Source organism: Saccopteryx bilineata, chromosome 2, assembly GCF_036850765.1.
Source record: "Saccopteryx bilineata isolate mSacBil1 chromosome 2, mSacBil1_pri_phased_curated, whole genome shotgun sequence".
NCBI lineage: Eukaryota > Metazoa > Chordata > Mammalia > Chiroptera > Emballonuridae > Saccopteryx > Saccopteryx bilineata.
The window spans coordinates 274,090,779-274,112,704 of NC_089491.1; the positions used below are offsets into that span (position 1 = coordinate 274,090,779).

At 55.4% G+C, this 21,926-nt stretch overlaps 1 protein-coding gene across 2 annotated transcripts in view; it reads left to right on the plus strand.

The window, feature by feature from the left end:
• Window positions 1–21,926, plus strand: part of AACS (acetoacetyl-CoA synthetase) — a 41,370-nt gene that overhangs the window by 1,315 nt on the left and 18,129 nt on the right. For both annotated transcript variants that reach the window (XM_066260824.1, XM_066260822.1), the window contains exons 2-8: window positions 4,977–5,080; window positions 6,212–6,332; window positions 10,650–10,763; window positions 14,150–14,247; window positions 16,796–16,910; window positions 17,006–17,087; window positions 20,086–20,233. In XM_066260824.1, coding sequence (XP_066116921.1) covers window positions 4,977–5,080; window positions 6,212–6,332; window positions 10,650–10,763; window positions 14,150–14,247; window positions 16,796–16,910; window positions 17,006–17,087; window positions 20,086–20,233 — 782 coding nt within the window. The remainder of the gene's footprint in view (window positions 1–4,976; window positions 5,081–6,211; window positions 6,333–10,649; window positions 10,764–14,149; window positions 14,248–16,795; window positions 16,911–17,005; window positions 17,088–20,085; window positions 20,234–21,926) is intronic.

The window sequence follows — 21,926 nt, forward strand, 5'->3', positions numbered from 1 at the left end:
CACCTGCTCGGCCTTTCTCCATTACCCCCCCCCCCCAACCCCCACCCCCTGCCCGCACCACTCCTGGGGCCCTGTTTTTCTCCCTTCCTGGAACACTGCTTGGTCTTCCTGCTTTCCCTCTGAAGTTCACCCTGTTTGCTTGGCCAGAGCAATCCTGAAGCCCAGGTCTGACTGTCACCCCTTGGCCCAGAGGCGCACAGTGGCTCCCTGTAGACCGTGGGATTGCAAACGGTGCACCTGGGAGCTTCTGGGCTCTCCAGAGCATGTTGCTGTTATGACTCCCGCTTGTGGCCTCTGACATGGCCTCTGTGTCACTGAGCCCCTCTATGGGCTCGCCCAGCTCTGTCCCTCCCTCTGGAGACAGATGGGTCTTATTACTCCTGGGCCCTCCCTTCAGGTGGTAGCTGATAAGTGCATGGGTGCTGGATTCAGCAGAACAGGCTTGCTTTTCCAGAAGAGCCAGGAGCAGGCCCATATTCTGCTTCTGTGTTACCTTCCCAGAGTTCTGTCTCTCTTTCCCCTGCCGGCTACAATGTAACACTGTTCTCCAGGTGCCAGCCTACCCCGACTCTTTTTTTTTTTTTTAAAGATTTTATTTATTTTTAGAGAGAGAAGACAGAGAGTGAGAAAATGGGGGAGGAGTAGGAAGCATCAACTCCTAGTTGTTTTTGGTATGTGCCTTGACCAGGCAAGCCCGGGGTCCCGAACCAGAGACCTCAGCATTCCAGGTCGAGGCTCTATCCACCGCGCCACCACAGGTCAGGCCTAGCCTTGACTCTTTTTTTTTTTTTTTTTTTTTTTTATTTTTTTTTTTTTTAAATTTTTTTTTTTATTTATTTATTCATTTTTAGAGAGGAGAGAGATAGAGAGGGAGAGAGAGGAGAGAGAGACAGAGAGAAGGGGGGAGGAGCTGGAAGCATCAACTCCCATATGTGCCTTGACCAGGCAAGCCCAGGGTTTTGAACCGGCGACCTCAGCATTTCCAGGTCGACGCTTTATCCACTGCGCCACCACAGGTCAGGCCCCTAGCCTTGACTCTTAACGAAATTATCTCACATAAAACCAGCCCCCTCAGGTGGGTGACACCAAGCTGCAATCTGACTGCCTGGGTTTTGAACTGGCTCCTCCACTCTCTAGTTGTGCAATTGAGTGGAAATGTCTTCTGGATTGCTCCTGTTCTCAGTTTTCTCATCTGTCAAATGGGCTGCATGTGTCACTGAGTGGGTGTGAGGGTGACAGGAGGTGATCAGCCCCGCATGCACCTGCACCTGGCCCGTTGGGGCTGGCTGAGTAAGCACCATCAAGCAGCAGTCACTCCCCGTCTGCCTGCTGAACTCCTCTCCCTCCTTCAGCGCTTGTGGACTAGTGCTGTGGCCCACATGGGACCTGCAGACTCAGTGCAGGTGGCTCCCTTGCTGGGAGATGGCATATGAAAAGCAAGATTTCCAACTTCTTTGGGAAACCCAGAGGCTTGTGGTACTGAGTCTGTCTGCCCATGTGGTAGCCACCAGCCAAGTTTGGTTCCTTCCAAAGCATGGGGGTGCTTAGAGCTTGGTTTTGGCTCTTTCTGCTCTTCCAGTGCTGACGGCTGACCCCACCTGCTTCCCTCTTCCCCACAGGCCGGACCCTGGGGGCTGCGGGCTTCACTTTGAGACCCCGCTCAGTGACTACCCTCTGCCCGGTTTCTCTTCTCTTCTACTCTCCGAGTGCGTGTGGGTTGGACTTGCACCCCGCCTTGCCTTCTCACTGACTTGTGACTGTTCTTACTATGTAAAGCCAGCACCCTTGAATTTGTACCCTCTGTGCCCCCAACAGTGGCTGTGTGGCGCAGGTGTACAGTGCTGACCGGTGCTGTTGACAGATGTGCAGAGAGTGAGAGGTGCACATACTCAGCCTTACTCCTGTCCTGAGGATGGATGGGGGGGGGGGTATGATTCCCCAGCCTGGCTGCCTCGCTACCTGTCCAGCTTCCCAGACTGAGGTTGGCATGGTGTTTCTACCCCTGCCATTCAGAAGGGGCAGACCACTGGTGGAGTTACACCAGGGCCACCCATTAGTTGGTTCTTTTCATTGCTTCTGGCAGCGCTCACGTGGGGACTCCCTGCACACCCAGGCAGACCCCCTCAGGAACAGCCTGCAGCCTGGTTAGCATGGGGCGTGCGATGCTAGCCTCTTTTGCAAGGGCCCACGGGATATGTTGCATGTACCGCCCTCTAATTAGGGTGGTGACACTGCTTTAGAAGACATGCTCTTTTGAAGGAACCTACCAAGTACCTTTTTGAATACTACCAGCTGCTGGCAGGCACCTGGGGTAGTGCCAACCCAGAGAAGGCTGGGTCCCCATTCTCAAACAGCCTCAGTGTAGTTGGGGTTGGGGCAGGTAACAGGTATGAATGATAGTTAATATCAGGTGAGTGCTTTCTATATGCCTGCTTGTTCAGGCGCTGTACATGTGTTAACTAACCTTCAGCCATTGGCCCCACTGGGTAGGCTTTATGCCATTCCTAGGTGAGGAAATGGAAGCTCTGTCTCGGTTGAGATCTCGCAGCTCTGAGTGTTGGGGCTGTGGCCTGTTTCCAGAACCGGTGCTCTCAGCAGCTGTGTTGGGGTGCCTCCCCCAGGTGGGGCAGCTGGTCGCCACTCTGCGGCGTGACAGTGCATCAGTTACCTGTGGCATGTAACAAATCACCCCACGATCTTAGAGCCTCAGTAAACATTTAGTTTCCCTCAGTTCCTGTGGCTCCAACTCCCAGGACAGGCTCTGCTAGGGGTCTCCGGCTCTGGGTCTCAGGAGGCTGCCGTCATCTGAAGGCTCAATGGAAGCTGGGGGCATGAGGTGGCAGTGGCTCAGTGCCAGTTGTGGGCAAGAGTGCCACCTAGGACTGCCCGCGTGTTCCTGCGACATGGCTACTGGCTCCTCGCAGAGCAGGTGATCTAAGGGCGAGGTGGAGGCTGCCACGTCGGTTATGACCCAGCCTCACGGTCCCGTCCGCTCACTTCCTGACCATCCTGTCGGTTACCCAGATCAGCCCTGCTCCATGTGGGGAGATGAGAGGCACTGGCTGGCCACCCAGCCAGGTAGTCGGTTTTCTCATGAGAAGCCAGACAGCCTGAGTTTCATTTGCAAACCACGATTTCCACGTTGGCAGCAGTTTAGGATATTTATGAACGGGTGGGCACTGAACCCGACATGCGTGAGGCTGGTCACCTGGCTCCCGGGGTGCAGCCTCTAAGGGGAGGCGATGCGTGTGCGAGCAGAAGCCTGAAGAGCCGTAGTGGATGACTCGACCGGGTTGTCACCGGTGGAAACGGGCTGCACAGAGCCTGCTCGCTGTCCTGCAGGCCCCTCGGGGCCCCGTGATGTTACAATGCTGTGTGTTCCTCGGGTGGGCAGGCTGGTGGTGTCCCACTTTTTGATGGGCTGTTGAGGCTGTCACTGGAGGCCTGGATTTCCAGTGACCCCTCTAGTCCCTCTCTCACATCAGTTAGGAGGGCTTTCTGGAGCTGGACCTCTGGAGTGTCTGAGGACCAAGGTGACAACAGGCATGGGGGAGAGAGGAGGACGGGATCTGTTTGTTTAGTGCAGTTTCCCGGAGACACCTGGGCCTGGCTCACCGCCGCCTTCACCGAGATCTGGCTCTTTCCTGTCCTCTACACCCGTGTTGAGGTCTGAGCTTATCACACACTGTCCCACGGCCTGTCATGTGTCCCCCTCCTGCAACATGACCAGGAGTGATGGTAGTGGCCGACGCGTTCTCTCTGCCAAGCACCATCCTCGGTGACTTATGTGTTTTGACTCATTCAGTCCTTGCAGTGACCCTGTGATAAGTACCATTATCTTCCTTTTATGGAGGAAAAGAATGAGGCCCAGAGAAAGTTACTTACTCTTTGGAGGCTGTCCAGTTAGAGGGGCAGGACCTGAGCCCCGACTGTTGGGCTCGGCGCCTGTGTTCCCTTGGCGCATGTGGTTCATCCTTACCGTAGTCCTTTAGAGGAGTTGCTTGTCTCCCTGTTTTACACACAAGAGTGCTGAGGCTCAGAGAGGGGAAACCCTTGCCCGAGGCCATTGGCTAGTAAGTGGCAGAGCTGAGGTTCTAACACTGGTCACCCAGCCCGGTCCTGAAGTGCAGGGTTGAGTTGGTACAGTTTCAGAAGGATCCATGGTCTTCTCCTGCCAATTTCAAGGTGACCCACGAGGGGAACGGAGCCCCAGAGGTGGAAAACGGCCTGCCTGAGGCCCCCAGCCCAATGTCTAGTCAGGACTGAGCCCCGTGCGCCCAGCTGACCTGGTCTCTGATCCCTGGACGAGGTGGACAGGGAAGTGCTGGGTGAAGTTCTCTTGTGGGGCTTGGAGGATGTACGGCCATCATTTTTTATGAACCAGATTCCCTTTCCTGGGCTCCGAGCCCTGAAGACCCTGTCCCCTGATCTCAGCAGTGTGACCTGTGGGCTGACCCTCCTCTGTCCCTGTGGCAGACCCGCTCACTCCAGTGTTCTTTCCCTGGGCTCTGCGCCCCCACCATGTCCTGGTGCTGCCCTCTCCCTCCGCCCTGCCTCCCTCCACCCCGCCCTCTCTGTGCCCCTGCTGACAGCAGTCAGCATCTAGCTGATCTCTTCTCCTCCTGCTCCTGCGTCTGGCATGACCAAGGACAATTGCTGGTGCCGCAGTGGGAAGGGACAGTGTCACGGGGCAGGGTAAATGTGTCACTTCCTCTGTGTGTGCCCCTCTGTCCCCTAGGGGTGGGAATAGCAGGATGGTTAAATCCATAGTCACCTGAAGGTGGCAAGAGGACCCAGCTCAGTCTTGGCATTAGGCTCCTGACACCCTGCTGCTGTCACTTGCCCAGAGTGTCAGTGGAGGCCCGTGAGCTGCCTGTGGCTCTCGGGTGACCATCCTACCCCTCCTGTTACTGAGCAGCTGAGACTCTCCTTCCGAGACGCTGTCTGAGCCGTGTGCCATTTTGTTTTATTTCTAGGAAATTACGATGAACTGTACCAGTGGTCAGTTGAGTCATACTCAGACTTTTGGGCAGAATTCTGGAAATTCAGTGGCCTCATCTCTTCACGCATGTATGATGAGGTAAGCTGAGATCCTATTATGCCTTATCTCTTCTGTGGTTATGTTTCGAAGTGAAGTGGTTGCTTTCCTGGAATACCACCTCAGTTCTTCCCTTAAAAAGCTCATATCAGTGAGGGGGGCCACTGCTCTAGAGAGCGGGAGGAAAACTGTGTTGGTTAAGGGATCCCGCAGAGACTCTGGCCCTCTGATGCGTCTGGACGCCCGGCCCTGTCCTGGAAGCTAGGCGATGATCTTATTTTTATTTCATTTAAATGTTGTGAAATTGTGGTATGATACACATGGCATGGAATTTACCATCTTAACACGTTAAAACGTATACAGTTCAGGGCAGTGAATACAGTTGCCTTATTGTTTTTCTAAACGATCAGCAGTTTCATCATTATTTTTTTAACCTTGGTTTTAGATAATTTTTTCAGCTTCTTATGCTTAAATCAGTAAGTACCTGGGAAGAGGAAGTCCTGCCATTCACAGTATAATTCCCTGTGTCTTTGGTTTGACTGTAGGATGAACCATTCTGAAAGGTTCACCCATGGACACCTGGAGCAGAAGCTCAGGATCCCAGCCCCCCCCAGCAGTCGTGGTTGGGGGCGGAGTGGAGGGGGGGTGGCCTCGCCTCCTGGTTTGCCGTGTCTGCTCCAAGCCCAGGACGCTTGCCAAGCGCCTAGTCTGTCCTACTGACTTTCTAACTTCAGCATCGCTCCTAAATCCAGTGTTTAATCAATAGTTGTTGGAAAAGCAGACTAGTGGGGATGGTGTGGTCCCCGGGCGTTCAGCTTTAAAACCTTGTTGAGGAGCAGTTGACACATAGAGCTGTGTCTGTCTCAAGTGTACAGCCCGACAATTTGCTACCATGCGGGCTTTGCGGAATTAACATTCCCGCCGCCTCAGGTTGACAACTCCTGTTTTCTCTGTGGGGAGGTGGCTTGCTCTCTGCCCCCCTAGCTCTCACACGTGCAGTGTTGTATCGTTAGTCAGAGGGCCTGTGTTCTATTCTGGGCCAGGGCACTGTTCGTTCTGATAGGAGGGAGGGGTGTTTCTGGCTCCCGGTAAAGCACGCTCACGGCTATTCACTTGTGGGGTGGTTCTCACGTGTGTGTGAGCCCAGGCTTGCTGTGCTGTCACCCTCTGTAGGTGGTGGACCCCTCCAAAGGGGTCGCGGACGTCCCCGAGTGGTTCAAAGGCAGCCGTCTGAACTACGCAGAGAACCTCTTGCAGCACAAGGACAATGACAGAGCTGCTCTTTACGTGGCAAGTGAGTCCTGACAGCCGCGCGGCCTCCCTATGCCCTGCTCCCCGGGCGTGGGCGCAGTGCGGTCAGAGATCGCGGTGTGTGACTCGTAGTCCCCCCCCCCCCCCCGTTAGGGTAGAAAACATGCAATACCTTATCTGTGTTCAAGCGCACAGGTGAGTAGTGTCAGGTGTCGGTAGCCTATTGTGGGAGATCCCTAGAACCTTTTCTCCTCACAGCATTGAAACTCTGTGCCCACTGAAGGAAGACCCATTCCCTGCCTCCTCCCAGCTCCGGGGAACCATCTGTTGACTTTCTTTTCTTTTTTTCTCTCTCTGTCTCTCTACCTTCTGTTTCTATAATTTCGACTACTTTAGAGACTTTGCAGGAGTGGACTCATATTGTATTTGTCCTTTCGTGACTGGTCTGTCTCAGTCAGCATCATGTCCTTAAAGGCCATCTGTGTTGTCACCTGTGTCAGAAATCCCTCCCTTTTTCAATGCCTTATAATATTTCACTGTGTATATCTACCACATTTTCCGTATGCATCACCTGTCAGTGGACACTTGGGTTGCATCCACCTCTTGGCTATTATAAACGACGCTGCTATGAATAGGGGTGCGCAGTCTCTGCAGGTAGATGGCGGACTGATTTAGGAGGCTCTTTCTCTCTTTGCTTGGAATATGGTTCACGTAACATAAAATTACCCCTGAGTAGTGTGCACTGCGGTGGATTGTGGCATATTCACAAGGTTGTGTGTGCAACCATGACCTCCATCTAATTTCAGAACATTTCTAGCCCCCCCCAAAGGAAACTCTGTCCCATCAGTCACCCTCACCCTCCCAACCCCTGGCCACCGCCTGTCTGCTCTCCTTCTCTATGCCTTTGCCTGTCACAGGCATTACATATAAGCAGGATGACACTATGTGGCCTTTGTGTCTGGCTTCTTTTAGTCGGCAACCTGTTTCCCAGGTCTGCCCCCATCGTAGCGTGGGTTCCTTTCCATGCCTGAGTAGTACTCCATCATGTGGCTAGACCACCCTTTCTTTGTCTGTAAGAGGCTCTTGAAGGGCTGCCCTGCCCCCAGCATGGTGACACTGTTGCAAACCCGCTGGCAGAGCTGGCCGCCTGGCACCGTCTTCATCCTGCAGAACTCAAATGCAGGGTCTCCCTCTTCTCTTCTCTCCCTTTAAATGGGTGTGCACTTTCACCCACTGCCTCAGGCTCCACATGGGGCCCGCTTTCTCCTGCTGGAACATGGGGAAAGTCAGATGTGACACACCTGGAACCCCGCAATGTGTCCAACGGCTACTCAGTCTTCTGGTGGCAGCATGCTCATGACTGCGGGTCTGCTGTGTCGAGGTCAGCTTCTCCTCCTGTGCCCTCTCTCTGCCCCACCTTGCTGTCCACTCCCTTTTACATATGTATTTGAGTCCTTTTTATTTTTTTTTATTATTTTTTTTGTATTTTTTTTTCTGAAGGTGGAAACGGGGAGAGACAGTCAGACTCCCGCATGCGCCCGACCGGGATCCACCCGGCACGCCCACCAGGGGCGACGCTCTGCCCACCAGGGGGCGATGCTCTGCCCCTCCGGGGCATCACTCTGCCGCGACCAGAGCCACTCTAGCGCCTGGGGCAGAGGCCAAGGAGCCATCCCCAGCGCCCGGGCCATCTTTGCTCCAATGGAGTCTTGGCTGCAGGAGGGAAGAGAGAGACAGAGAGGAAGGAGGGGGAGGAGGGGGTGGAGAAGCAAATGGGCGCTTCTCCTATGTGCCCTGGCCAGGAATCGAACCCTGGTCCCCCGCACACCAGGCCGACGCTCTACCGCTGAGCCAACTGGCCAGGGCCTTGAGTCCTTTTTATAAAGTAGTTTCCTCCCCCCCTCATATTTGCAGTGAGAATGGGTACCCTCAAACCAGGGTTGAGATAGCATTTACAGTGGACATTTTTCTTTAGCAGGGCCCTACACTGACTGGCCTGTCATTGGCCTGGGGATGTCCATTGCTTCATTTTCTGCATGGTTCTCCAGTTGGGTCCTCATTCTCCCTGCCGGCTGTGAGCAGGGGCTTGCAAGTTCTGCTGCAGCTCAGGCCTTCCCAGCAGGGCTTGCCCTTCCTGCCGTGACACGGGTGGGGTCAGGAGATGCCCGCTGACAGGGTGTGCCCCGTAGCCTTGGCGCAGCAAGGGGAGTGAACGCGAAGGACGTGCCCATTCGTGTTTCTGCTCTTAGAACAGCTGCCCACTCAGCACGTTTTGTCTTTGAACAGCAGATTTCAGGCTACTGAGTATTTTTTATTTTAATTTATTTTTCTGAAGTGAGAAACAGGGAGGCAGAGAGACAGACTCCCGCATGTGCCCAACCGAGATCCACTCGGCCTGCTCACCAGGGGGTGATGCTCTGCCCATCTGGGGCGTTGCTCTGTTGCAGCCAGAACCATTTTAGCGCCTGAGGCAGAGGCCATAGAGACATCCTCAGTGCCCGGGCCAGCTTTGCTCCCATGGAGCCTTGGCTGTGGGAGGGGAAGAGAGAGACAGAGAGAAAGGAGAAGGGGAAGGGTGGAGAAGCAGATGGGTGCTTCTCCTGTGTGCCCTGGCCAGGAATAAAACCTGGGACTTTCACATGCTGGGCCGATGCTCTACCCACTGGCGAGGGCCTGAGTATTTTTATAGGACAAAAAATTACCTGGGTGGCACTGTAGGGATGGTGATGGCCCAATGAGGCAAGAGAAGAATGGGCAAGCCTTACAGCTGAGCAGGTAGGAGGGGCCACATCTGCATCAGGGGACAACATGTATGCTCACATGGAAAAGAGATGTTTCCATGTTGTAGAGCTGAAGGGCAGTTAGCCACCAGGAATGAAACATTTGCATCAAAGATAATGTGCGAACGATGGCCACCTTCCCTGTGGAGAGGCCTTCACTTCAGATAGTGATTTTCCTGCACCTTTGCCACATGAGGTCTTTGTCATGTTGGCTCTCGTTGCTGTGGAACAGGTCACCCGAGAACCAGGGCTTAACACAGTGAGCTTGTCGTCCCACATTGTCTGTGGGCTTCACAGTCAGAAGTGGCTCAGCTGGGTGGTTCTGGCTCAGGCGGGTCAGGAGGCCGCAGTGGGGACGGAGGCAGGGGCTGGTCTGGCTGCACGGATTCACGTCCAAGGCAGCACACTCCCATAGCTGTTCACAGGCCTCAGTTTCTCACCCTGTGACTTCTCTGGGGGCTTCCCGAGTGTCCTCACAGCACGGCAGCTGGTCCCCCCGAGTGACCAAGGGGAGCTGCAGTGTCGTGTTTGTCCAAGGCTCAGACGTCATCGTCATCTCCGTGATACCCTGTTGATCAGGCAGGTCGGGTACCTTTAGGGTCAGAGGACCCCCCACGAGAGCACAGATACCAGGGGCCGGGGTCACTGGGGCCCCCTGGGAAGGTTGTCTACACCCCCCATCTTCCTCATCTTCTCCATCTCTTAGGAGAGAATTAGCATCTCACTGCACGCTTCTTTGAGGCTGATGGGGTCGTTTTATTTTCTCACGCTTTTTATTATGATGTCAAAGTGTTCTATAGTGAGCTCGCATTGCCTTCCTAACCTGAAAAAAGGTACCACACAAGCAAACCACTGAGGTGGCATCCTGCTCAGTGACAGGAAGGACAGACAATTGATGCTGCAACCTCTCAGCGGCTCCTGACGGGGTAGTGCTGAGTGGAAACGCCAGTCTCAGAGGCCCCTACTATGTGCTTGCCCTTGGCGACCTTTTTTGAAATGAGTTTACAGAGATTGGGACAGATTGGTGGTGGCAGGATAGGGTTGGTGGAGGGGGTGACCAGAAGAGGTGGCGGGAGGGGGGTCTTGGTTGGGGAGGGTGGTTGTGGAGAATGCTGTTCAATGACAGAGAGAAAACACACACACACACACACACACACACACACACACACACACACTGTATGTAGTCAGTTTCCCAGCCCCTGGGACCTCTCTGTCCTATCTTTGCAACTTCCTGGGACTCTGTCATTATGTCAACATGAAAAGCTAAAAAAAAAAACCACAACAAGAAAGCAAAACCAAAATCACAGGATTCCTCCGTAAATAAACACATCCTCACCCGTAAAAAATATCTTCCAATGGCCGATCCTGTGATGTATTTTGCTGGCCGATTTCACATGGCTTCCCTCTTCTGTGAAGCCGAGAGCACCACGCCTCATTTGGGGTCCCCCGCGTCAGGGCAGCGTTCCCGGGCTTGTGTTCCTAACCTGCAGGTCACCAGCTGAGTCTCTGCCGGTGCCTGGGACTTGCAGAGCATTACCTCCAGGGGTGGTCTCACATGTGGCATCCTTTGTCTCCTCCAGGGGAGGGCCAGGAGGAGATCAGGAAGGTGACTTTTGAAGAGTTGCGGCAACAAGTGGCCCTGTTCGCGGCAGCAATGAGGAAAACGGGTGTGAAAAAAGGGGACCGCATCATCGGTGAGGATTGTGGGTCGTGGTTCAGGGAGGGAGCATGGCAGAGGGCGTGGCTTGGGAGGCTGGACAACTTTGGAACAAGGTGGGTTCACGTCGTTTCACCCAGCTGTGCACGCGCAGCAAAACATAGACAAGTAAAGAAGGTCACTGAGAGAGAGGCCGCCAGGCCTCCGTGGGGCCCGTGGGCAGCACCTGAGGGCACTGGGCCTCCTGGGGGCATGGGACCCGTGTTGGTTCCTGGAGCCAACGTTGACCAGGTGTGTGGGTTTGGACCAGACCTTGTCTGGAAGAGAGAGGCTGAGCCAGCTGGTTGTCGAGTGTCTTTCCTGGCCGGAGTTCTGTGCCTCCTCGGCCTGGTGTCCAGAGTGGGGCCAGTGGTGGGTTCCAGTCCAGCTTGGGCCGAGGCCCTGCAGGCTGTGTGCTGAGCCACCGAGGTCAGAGTCAAGGCATCTGTTCCCAGGACCAGAGTCAGGTGTTGCTGTTACACCAGAGAGGAGGGCTCTTCTGTCCTTGGACCCCATGCCTTCAGGGGCATAGGGTCTGTCCCCTGCTGGAAACCCGCGACCCTCAGGGTGGAGGGGAGGACCTGGGGCCAGGCTGGCTGGCCCTGCTCGGGCTCCCTTGCGCACCTTTCCTGCCTCCCTCACACCCTCCCTGCCCTGTTGATGGAAGGACGTCCTGACCTGCGCAGCCTTTTATAAACATTTATTTGAGCCAAACAGAGGATATACTGAGAAGCAAGATCTCAGCAGGCTGAGGTCAGTGCTCAGGAGGGTAACAGTTAGCAGTTTCTTCTTACACATTTTTTTTTGTATGTTTTTGAAGTGAGAAGCAGGGAGGCAGAGAGACAGACTCCCACATGTGCCCAACCAGGATCCACCAGGGGGCGATGCTCTGCCCATCTGGGCTGTTGTTCCATTGCAACTGGAGCTGTTCTAGTGCCTGAAACAGAGGCCATGGAGCCATCCTCAGCGCCCAGTCCAACTTTGCTCAATGGAGCCTTGGCTGGGGGAGGGGAAGAGAGAGACAAAGAGAGAAAGGAGAAGGGGAAGGGGGAGAAGCAAATGGGTGCTTCTCCTGTGAGCCCTGGCAAGGAATCAAACCCGGGACTTCCCCATGCCAGGCTGATGCTCTACCGCTGAGCCAACCAGCCAGGGCCACTTACACATTTGAGATGAAGGAGGAACCAGGAAGGTTACATGGAGTGGGAGGGGGTCAGGTGGGGACCTGACTACAGGACAGTTGAGGTCACATGCTCTTTGTTTTAGAAGGGCGTCTGAAAGAAGGTGTTGCAAAGGGGTGTTAACCCAGATATACAGGGCTTTCCCATGGCACAGGTGAGCTTTTTAGTAGAGAAGTATTATGCATCAGATGTGACCACTCCCCCTGACCTGCCCTGTTAGGAACTTATGGTCAGACCAGTTTAAAGGCCCGTATATGGACCCGTTCTCTGCTCCAAGGAGTTTGAGCTGATTGAGAGGGGACTCCTTTGTTTACAAGGGTGAGCAGGTGAAGCTACGAAGACTCATCTCCCTTGTGGTCTTGGTGGTCAGGGTGCTAGACTGCTGCCCCCCCCCCCCATGGTAATGGGACTAGGACTGCAGGAACCAGTGTGGCATCTGGAGCAGCAGCTGTGCAGGGCTCTAGCCTTGGGACCCGAGTTTGGTGTGAGTGTGCCTCTCCCCAGGAAGCTCATGCAAGTGGGCATTCAACTTTATCTGCCAAGCGGGCAGGAAGGCTGGGTAGCCTTATGGTACATGAATCAAGTGGATGGCTGGGCCTCGTCAGCCCATTCTAGTGACAGAGGTGCCTAGAAAGGAATCGGATAGTAAGGGGCTCAGAGACACACCCAGTTGCTCTTGTCTCAACTGTTAATGGGATGCTCTGCGTGTCTGTGGGCTCACCCGGCCCCTCAGGTCCCTGCTCAGCCATTTCCCGCTCAGAGGCTGCACCTGGGGAAACTCTGGGAGAGGCGTCCACACTCTCCCTGCTCCTGCTCTCTTTTCCTCTGTTGTCCTTGCCGCCTCCCTAACTCACGGGAGTGTGTGTGTCCAGTACCGAAGCTTGTCTTTGCATCGCTGTGTCCCAGCCTGTGCCGAGTGCTTGGCACTTGGCATGCGCATAAGTAACATGTGTTGGCCTGACCAAGTGGTGGCGCAGTGAATAGAGCATCGGACTGAGATGCAGAGGACTGAGGTCAAAACCCCAAGGTCACTGGCTTGAGCGTGAGCCCATCCAGCTTGAGCGCAGGCTCACCAGCTTGAGTGCGGAGTCGTTGGCTTGAGCGTGGGCTCGTATACATGACCCCATGGTCGCTGGCTTGAGCCCAAAGGTCGCTGGCTTGAAGCCCAATGTCGCTGGCTTGAGAAGGGAGCACTCGCTCTGCTGTAGCCCCCTGGTCAAGGTACATCTGAGAAAGCAATCAATGAAGAACTGATGCTTCTTGTCTCCCTTCCTTCCTGCCTGTCTGTCCCCCCCCCCCTCCGTCATACACACACACACACACACACACACACACACACACACACACATGTTGAATGAATGAGCAAGAGCTGGGTGATGATCAGAGTAGGCATTTTGTGTTTGAAGCCTCAGTATCTGGGGTTCTTCTGAGTCCAATTTAACCTGGACCCTTGTAAGGTCTAGAAAAGGAATTTAAAGGTTCTTCTCCAATTTTTTTAGTTCCCTCCAATTTTCATTTTCAAAAAGAGAAACAGAGAGCAAGGTGTGTTGGGGGAGACCGTTGAGCCCCCCCCCCTTGGCCATGCTGTCTTTGGGGGATACCTGGCTTCAGTGCTCAGGACACTTGGAGATCAGCTAATACCTGGTGACTTGCCCTTTCTGATCGTCTCGGCTCAGACACTGATTTGCCCTGACCGCAGTCAGTCATACTGGATGGGGTGTTTCTCAGGAGGGAGCCCCCGGGAGCTAGTCTGGAGAGGAGTGAACTGGGAGGAGCTGGAAGGATCCTCAGAGGTGGAGGCGGGGCCGTTCCTGGCTCCGTTCCTCATTTCTCGGGTCCGTGAAGTGGTCATGTCCTGGCTGGTGGTCAGTCCCCACCATATTGCTGGGTCACAACTTCCCTGGGCTGAATCTGCCCTGCCCTGGGGCCGGGGTACCGGTGAGAAGCTTGTTTGTATTCATCTCCAAAGCAGATGTCCAGGACCTGCTATGTGCCCAGTGCTGGGTGGAGCCCCTGCCTCTTAGGACTCTGGGCAGGACAGATGCAGGGAACCCAACTGCTTTGGTCGGGTGGCGTTCAGAGCGGTAGGAGGTTGGGCAAGGGAGTGTCTGGAGGTTCTAGGTGCTGGAGTCCAGTGGGTTTGGGGAGCCCTGGGGAGCCCTGCTCAGGTGAGTCAGCACCCACCACGCCTGTGTCCCGTTTGCAGGTTATTTGCCTAATGGTGTGCATGCCGTGGAGGCTATGCTGGCCGCAGCGAGCATTGGTGCCGTGTGGAGCGCCACGTCTCCAGACTTCGGTGTGAATGTGAGTCGGGGACCTCTCGGGGTGTGAGCCACCTGTCCTCTCGGGTGGGGTGTGTGTGTGTGTATGTGTGTGTGTGGCATCAGATTCCTGGTGGTGTTCTGGGGCCAGCAAGGCTGGAAGGAGATGATGTCACTGTGGCCTCCTGTGCCCTGGCCTGGGACATGAGAATAACAAGAGAGAAGGAGCCAGAAGGAACAAAATCTTGCTTTTAACTCCGAAGGCATGAATTTGGATTTAGTGCTGCCCTACTGTGTGTATGGCCATACCAGAATGTTGTACTGTCACTATGTGTATGGCCACACTAGCATGTTGTACGAGACAGGTTGTGTTGTGTTCTACCTGGTCAGCTATCCTGCGACTTTGTGCCCACCTGAGATTTCCCAAATGTCTGTCCTGTGCAGAGTTTTCCTGCTTTGCTCACAGATGCCTCCCAACCTTGTGCCCATTGTTGCACTTGCTGACCGTTTACTTGGGACCTGGGCTCTGTGCTCTGTGCGGGCGGGCAAGGGGCCCAGGGGCCCAAGGTGGAGTGGCCCAGGCAGGGGCAGGAAGTGCGCACTGAGCCCCCCCCCCCCCTTGCAGTGCTGCTGGCCCAGCAGCCCCCTGTGGGGCAAATGAAGCAGAAGCAGCCCCAGAGCAGGACACAGCAGGACGCCCCCAGCCCTGAGCTGTCCTGACTGCTCCTGGGGCAGGCACCAGGCTTGTCTGAGGCGCTTCAGCCTGTCACCCCTGGGATGGCGCTCAGGCTGTAGCGAGTGTGTTAGACGCTATGCCTGCCTGTTTGTGTCAGCTGCAGAAATGAGTTCCACACCTGCATAGGAGGGACGCTGCACTCGGGAAAAGACGTGTGCTTGGTGGGATGTTGGGTCCCACGCGTGGCACGGACAGGCACCTGGGTGTGGTCAGCCTGCTTTTTATTATTTTATTATTATTATTATTATTTATTTATTATTATTTTTTTGCATTTTTCTGAAGCTGGAAACAGGAGAGACAGTCAGACAGACTCCCGCATGCGCCCGACCGGGATCCACCCGGCACGCCCACCAGGGGCGACACTTTGCCCACCAGGGGGCGATGCTCTGCCCATCCTGGGCGTCACCATGTTGCGACCAGAGCCACTCTAGCGCCTGAGGCAGAGACCACAGAGCCATCCCCAGCGCCCGGGCCATCTTTGCTCCAATGGAGCCTTGGCTGTGGGAGGGGAAGAGATAGACAGAGAGGAAGGAGAGGGGGAGGGGTAGAGAAGCAGATGGGCGCTTCTCCTGTGTGCCCTGGCCGGGAATCGAACCCGGGTCCTCCGCACGCTAGGCCGACGCTCTACCGCTGAGCCAACCAGCCAGGGCTATTATTATTTTTTGACTGAGCTCCTTGGTCAAGCCATTCTTTTTTTTTTCTTTTTTTTTTTTTTTTCCATTTTTCTGAAGCTGGAAACAGGGAGAGACAGTCAGACAGACTCCCGCATGCGCCCGACAGGGATCCACCCGGCACACCCACCAGGGGCGACGCTCTGCCCACCAGGGGGCGATGCTCTGCCCATCCTGGGCGTCGCCATGTTGTGACCAGAGCCACTCTAGTGCCTGAGGCAGAGGCCACAGAGCCATCCCCAGCGCCCGGGCTATCTTTGCTCCAATGGAGCCTTGGCTGCGGGAGGGGAAGAGAGAGACAGAGAGGAAAGCGCGGCGGAGGGGTGGAGAAGCAAATGGGCGCTTCTCCTGTGTGCCCTGGCCGGGAATCGAACCCGGGTCCTCCGCACGCTAGGCCGACGCTCTACCGCTGAGCCAACCGGCCAGGGCTCAAGCCATTCTTTTTTTAAAAATTTTATTTATTTATTTTTTACAGAGACAGTGAGTTAGAGAGAGAAATAGACAGGGACAGACAGACAGGAACCGAGAGAGATGAGAAGCATCAATTATTAGTTTTTCGTTGCGCGTTGCAACACCTTAGTTGTTCATTGATTGCTTTCTCATATGTGCCTTGACCGTGGGCCTTCAGCAGACCGAGTAACCTCTTGCTGGAGCCAGCGACCTTGGGTCCAAGTTGGTGAGCTTTGCTCAAACCAGATGAGCCCACACTCAAGCTGGCGACCTCGGGGTCTCAAACCTGGGTCCTCTGCATCCCAATCTGACGCTCTGTCCACTGTGCCACCGTCTGGTCAGGCTCAGCTACTCGGATGACTCGGGAGCCTTTTTGTTGAAAATTAAGAGAGAATCAGGGTGTGGAAACGCTCCATGGTGTTCTAGTGGCCTGTTTGAATGGCGGTCTTCTATTGTTTGAGTTAAAAGGCTCTTTCTGTAAAGCGGGGAATCTTTCAATGGTGCAAATGCCCTGTAGCTTTCCCTGCTGATAAACTTGGACGTGGCTATTTGGGTGTCTGTAAGTCCTTCGTTATTTCTTCATATTGATGCTTTCCTTGAAGTGACAGTCATCTCAGGTACATCTCAGGTGTGTTTTTCGCTTGGCTGTATCTACTGGCCGCTGGGTGACTTGCCCTTGACATGTGGTGGTCCTTTTGGAGGACCCCTGACAGCTCCTTCTTCCCGCTCCTCAGGGTGTCCTGGACCGGATTTCCCAGATCCAGCCGAAGCTCGTCTTCTCCGTGGAGGCTGTCGTGTATAACGGCAAGGAGCACAACCACCTGGACAAGCTGCAGCAGGTCGTGAAAGGTATGTGGCTCTTGGGTGGCGCTGGTGGGGGGGGGGCGAGGAACGGGCGCCAACAGCGTCCTGAACTTCACGTTTCCTCCTCTCCTCTCCGTCAGGACTGCCCGACCTGGAAAAGGTGGTGGTGATCCCGTACATCACCTCCAGAGAGAAGATAGACATTTCGAAGATCCCAAATAGGTAGGTTAGCCCTGTGCTGGCCGCTGGGTCCGTGTGGCCTGCATTGCAGGGCCATCCGTTCTGGGACTCCTCCTGCTTGGCGGTATAGCGATTTGGGGGTGCAGGGAGTTTTAGTAAGACTGTCATTTTGTAGGTGGGCATCTGAGGCCCTACAGTGAGTCCCCTGAAGCCACGTGGCGGGTTAGTGGTGGGAGGGAGATGGTCCCAGGGGTCCTCCCTTCCGGTCTGCGCCCCTTCAAGTGGTGGGCCGGGCCCTGCTCCTCGCATTGGCCACGGCAACTGTGAGCTCTAGGTAATGCAGGTATGTATGTGCACGCATAGACATGTGTATCTGTATATGCTTGGATATCCACATGCATGTATGTACACATGTACACACATGTGCATGTTCCTTTTAGAACCTATTTTCGTCCTCATTGCTGATAGTGTCTTACTTTGCTTTTCTGACATTCATAAGCTGATAATTCATCTGCCCTGAGTACCAAATACAATGAGCATCTTCACTTTTCATAGAAATTAAGGGATGGACTGTGGTTTGCTCAAAGTTGAATTCATCCTGAAATCCTTAGAGTTATTCTCCTTTCCTCTTTCTTGAAGCAGTTCTGGGGAGAGTTCCAGGACCAGGCCTATTGACCTTTGCAGGTGAACGTCCCCTTTGGCCTCCTGCTTGGGCTGCGGGATCGGCCCCTCGAGGCCCCCGGGGGCAGTGGCCGCGCAGATGGAGCAGGAGTCCTGTGTCCACAGTGGAGGAGGGGGGTGCGCACAGCCCTTTGTTCAGGCAGAGTCTGGGCGGGGTGGCCCTGTGCAGGCCGCTCTGGGCACGGAGAGACCGAGCCTCCGTGCCGGCTCCAGGGCCTGCGAGGCAGCGGGAGGGAGAGGACCTGCCCTGCGGAAGGGCTGAGCCGTAGCCATGAGCCACTGGGCACAGCCGGGCGTGGAGGGGGTGCAGGCAGTGCCAGGGAGTCGAGAGGAGGCGTCATTGGTTACTGGTAGGCTCTGGGAGATGAGCGGGGCTTGGGGACAGCTGCGGTGCTGGGATTACCGAGGCCAGAGGGTGCAGCAAGCCAAGTGACTGCTGTCGCAGGGCTGTGGCTCCGAGCCAGACTGCTCAGCTTCAGAGTCAGCCATGTGACCCTGTGCCGGTGGGCAGCTCTCTGAGCCTTGGTCTGTGCGTCTGTGAAGTGGGGGTGGTGGCAGCCAGCACGTCCCTCACAGCTGGGGGAGGGTGGTGTGCGTGAGCCAGCTCTCAGCACTAGTGAGAGAAGGTGGCGTCACAGGCAGCAGGGGTCATGACCTGAGAGCGTTGGGTCAGTGTGTGCTGGCCCAGGGCCAGGACCTGTCCCTTAGCCGGTGGGAGCCCTGACGACCTTGACACGTGACAACCAGAGGACTAAGCCCCGGTCTCAGTTCACACTGCCGTGAACAGCACCCTCCCTGTGGATGCTGCCGTGAGGCACGGAACGGGGGAAAGGTGGACGGGCATGCTGGTCCTGGTGCTGGCTTTGTTTCTTCCCGATGTGTTTGTCACTCATTCATATAAAACAAGATGTCCCGTCCAGGAGAATGACATCAGACCATTCATTTGGTTGCATATGATACGAAAAGCTCCCTCGTAAACCATGGGAGTGAGACCGCTCACCATTCCCCTTGTGAATCCTGGCTGTGTGGACAAACTCTACATGTGTGTGCCCATGCACGGGGCCTCGGCAGGGCCAGGCCCTGGGGCTGTTTGTTTTTAGAAATGCAGCCAAAGCAGTTGCTGTTTACTGGGACTGGTAGACCATCGGAAAGCAAAGTTTTCTCTCCAGACATGTCAATGAGGTGGGCGCCCTCATCAGTAATCCTTCACACAGTACTGTTCACACTAGTACTGTCAGTGGAGTTCGTGTGGGCGGTGGGGTGGACGGGCTTCTGCTGGCGGGAATGCGTCAGGGCGGATCATCTTCCTGGCGCTCTGGAGCAGGGGTCTTGAGGTGCTGCGTGGAGATGAGTTATTCAGTGCCTTTCTTAGACCCCCTTCCTCCTCCCAGAGAAACCGTGTCTTTCAGAAGGCCTTCTCCTGCTCCATGGCGACCACACGGTTCTTTATTTTTAGCGCGGCCTCGGACGAGAGAAAGCTTCATTTGCTGATGGTGGCTTTTGTGTTCTCCTCTCTTCTCTTTGTGAGCCAGTGGAGGAGCAGGGTTCGGGGTCCATGTTTCTGCTGATGCCAGTGGAGAGCCTGCCTCTCCTCCTTGGTGGCTCGTGGCCTCTGTTGCCTCGTTCCTACTCAGAAAATGTGTCTGTGGCCCCTTTGCTGGTTCCTGGCCACATGCACCAATGCTTTGCCAGCTTTGGGGACAAGGCAGGAAGTTGTTCTAGGTGACAAGTGGCTAATCTCGCTTGTTCCTGGGCAGACACTTGTGGCCAGCCGTTGGGCACCTCAGGATGGGGTAAACCAGTGAGATGGCACATGATGGCCATGGGCAGTTTCATCATAGACACTATAGTTTTGGGGTCCTGGCCCCACCTTCTTGCTGTGACCTTCACGCATAGGAGAAGCACTTGAATCTCACACCTCCTTCCCTCCCTTCTCCTGGGGCAGGGGGAGGGTCGTGATTCAGACCACTGGGCCACGGCTTCACTTTGGGCAACTAGAAACCTGGGTCTGCTATGGGGACGGGTGGTCGCAAACAGGTGGTGTCCCTGGGCTCTGCACGTGGCGCCTGGTCCTCCTTCAGCCGAGGCCCCTCCCTGGCAGCAGCGTGCTGGCCCGGGGCGCTTGTCCACAGTGTTTGCTCAGTAAAGCGCTTGGGAGACTCCCTGAGCTTGTGGCCTGGCCCGTGTGCAGCACCGGAAAAGCAGCTCGAAATTTTCTCTCGTTCCCCGGGTTTTCCCACAGGTCATGTGAACTTGGGAGACCAGACGTCTCCCATCGCAGGAGCCTAGGGCCAGGGCCAGCTGGATTGCGCCCGGGCCGGTGGGAGTGCACATGTGACCCCCTGTGTTTTGCCCACAGTATGTTTCTGGATGAGTTTCTGGCGACAGGGCCAGGGGAGCCGGCACCCCAGCTGGAGTTCGAGCAGCTGCCCTTCAGCCACCCGCTCTTCATCCTGTTCTCGTCGGGCACGACCGGAGCGCCCAAGTGCATGGTGCATTCCGCTGGGGTAGGTCTCCCCTCCATGGGCAGCCTGTCCCCGGGGCCAGCGTGCGGCCTCCCTCAGGTGGAACGAGCGGTGGACAGCTGCTGTGCCCGGGGCTGTGCGGTGTCGTCACCATTGCTTGAGGCAGGGACAGGGCCCAGGCCTGTGGTGCTGCAGCTCCGATTGCCTGGGCCTGCTGGCACCCAGCCTGGCTGCTCCCTCCATGTCCAGCCTCCCAGCTTCTCCCGGCGGGGAGAGAAAACCCGCAGCATCTTGGTAAAACCTTGTCACAGCCTTTTTTCCTGCACTCCCCACCAGCCGCCCCAGAAGAAGACATTGTCCAAGGGGAAGCCTCATGTTCTAGTCGCTCTCTGGCCCTTGCTCACTAAGACGTGCTTGCTAAGATGGTGGTATTTGGCAATGAAATGTGGAATGTCTTATTCTACCTCGTGTGGCTTTAGGGGCTCTCTGTCCTGTGAAGCACTCTGAGTCCCTTCCACGAGAAGGAGCCATCCCCTCTGTGGCAGGTTAGAGCCCCACACAGCTGTTTACCATGCTCCCCTCAGGCGGGCTGGACTGAGCACGCTTCATCACACCTGGTTCGGGCTCACTGAGGTCCAATCGCAGGTTAGGAAATAAAACTGCTGGGCTCAGCGTCCATCCCTGCATCATGGTGGCTTCTCAGGAAACTGGGGGCAGGAGGGAGGGGGCACATCTGGGCCAAAGGCTTGGTTTCTGGAGGTGGCACTGGCCAAGCTGAGGTGCTTCCTTATGGAACTGAGTTGTCCTTGTAGCTGAAACCATCCTGTGTTGACGTCACGCCAGGCGCGTGCAGCAGGATGTCAGATGCCATTCGGCGTGGCTGCTGGACTCATGTGCTCCCCGGAGAGGGGAATCCTGGTCCGCCTGTTAACAAGCCGTGGAGGTGACCATTTTTAGAAGCTTTGCAGATGAGGGGAATGCGTGTGGCAGAACAACAGACGTTTCAGGAGAAACTAAAATGTCTACCTGTCCTTTTACTTTAAGTGTGTTTTGCATAGTAAATGTCACTGTTTTTCAAGAGAAGAACATGAAAATGTATTAGGTATAATATAGTCGGCTCATAAAACCATTGTGCCTGGAATAGTTCAAGTGCAGGAAGATCTGGAGACACTGGGTTCACTTTGTCTTCCCTGGGCTCTTGAGTCTTAAGAGAGGCGGCCCAGCCGCCTGCCCGTTTCGCAGACTTATCTTGGCAGGAGACTCGGAAATAGCCAGGTGAGGGGATGGTTGCAGTGCCCCCCGCAGTGCCTCCCACCTCGCCTCGCTGGGGTGGGGGCCTTGTTCCTGGTTTGCTGTTTTGTTCTCCAAGTCCACGAAAGGCCTCAAAACAGCTCCCCTCATCCTTCTTTTACACTAAATCACTATTCTTGCTGGAGACCCATGAAACCAATGCTGCCGGGGCTCAGCCGGGACTCGGCCAGGACGGTGTAAAAATGGGGGGGGGGAGTTTGCTGCTGCGGGGTTTGTAGGGAGGAAGTCTCGTGAGGGAAGCAGAGCTGCTCGTTCTGTGCCCTCGGGTGGAGGAGTACAGTGGACAGGTGAACAGGTGTGGGTGGCAAGGCCAGGCCCAAGCAGATTGCACGGGGGCAGGGACAGAGTTGAATCAAACACTGACTCAGTAGAAGTGAGCATGGGAGGGGATTTGTGGCAGGTCCATGGTCGGGGAGCCCAGCCT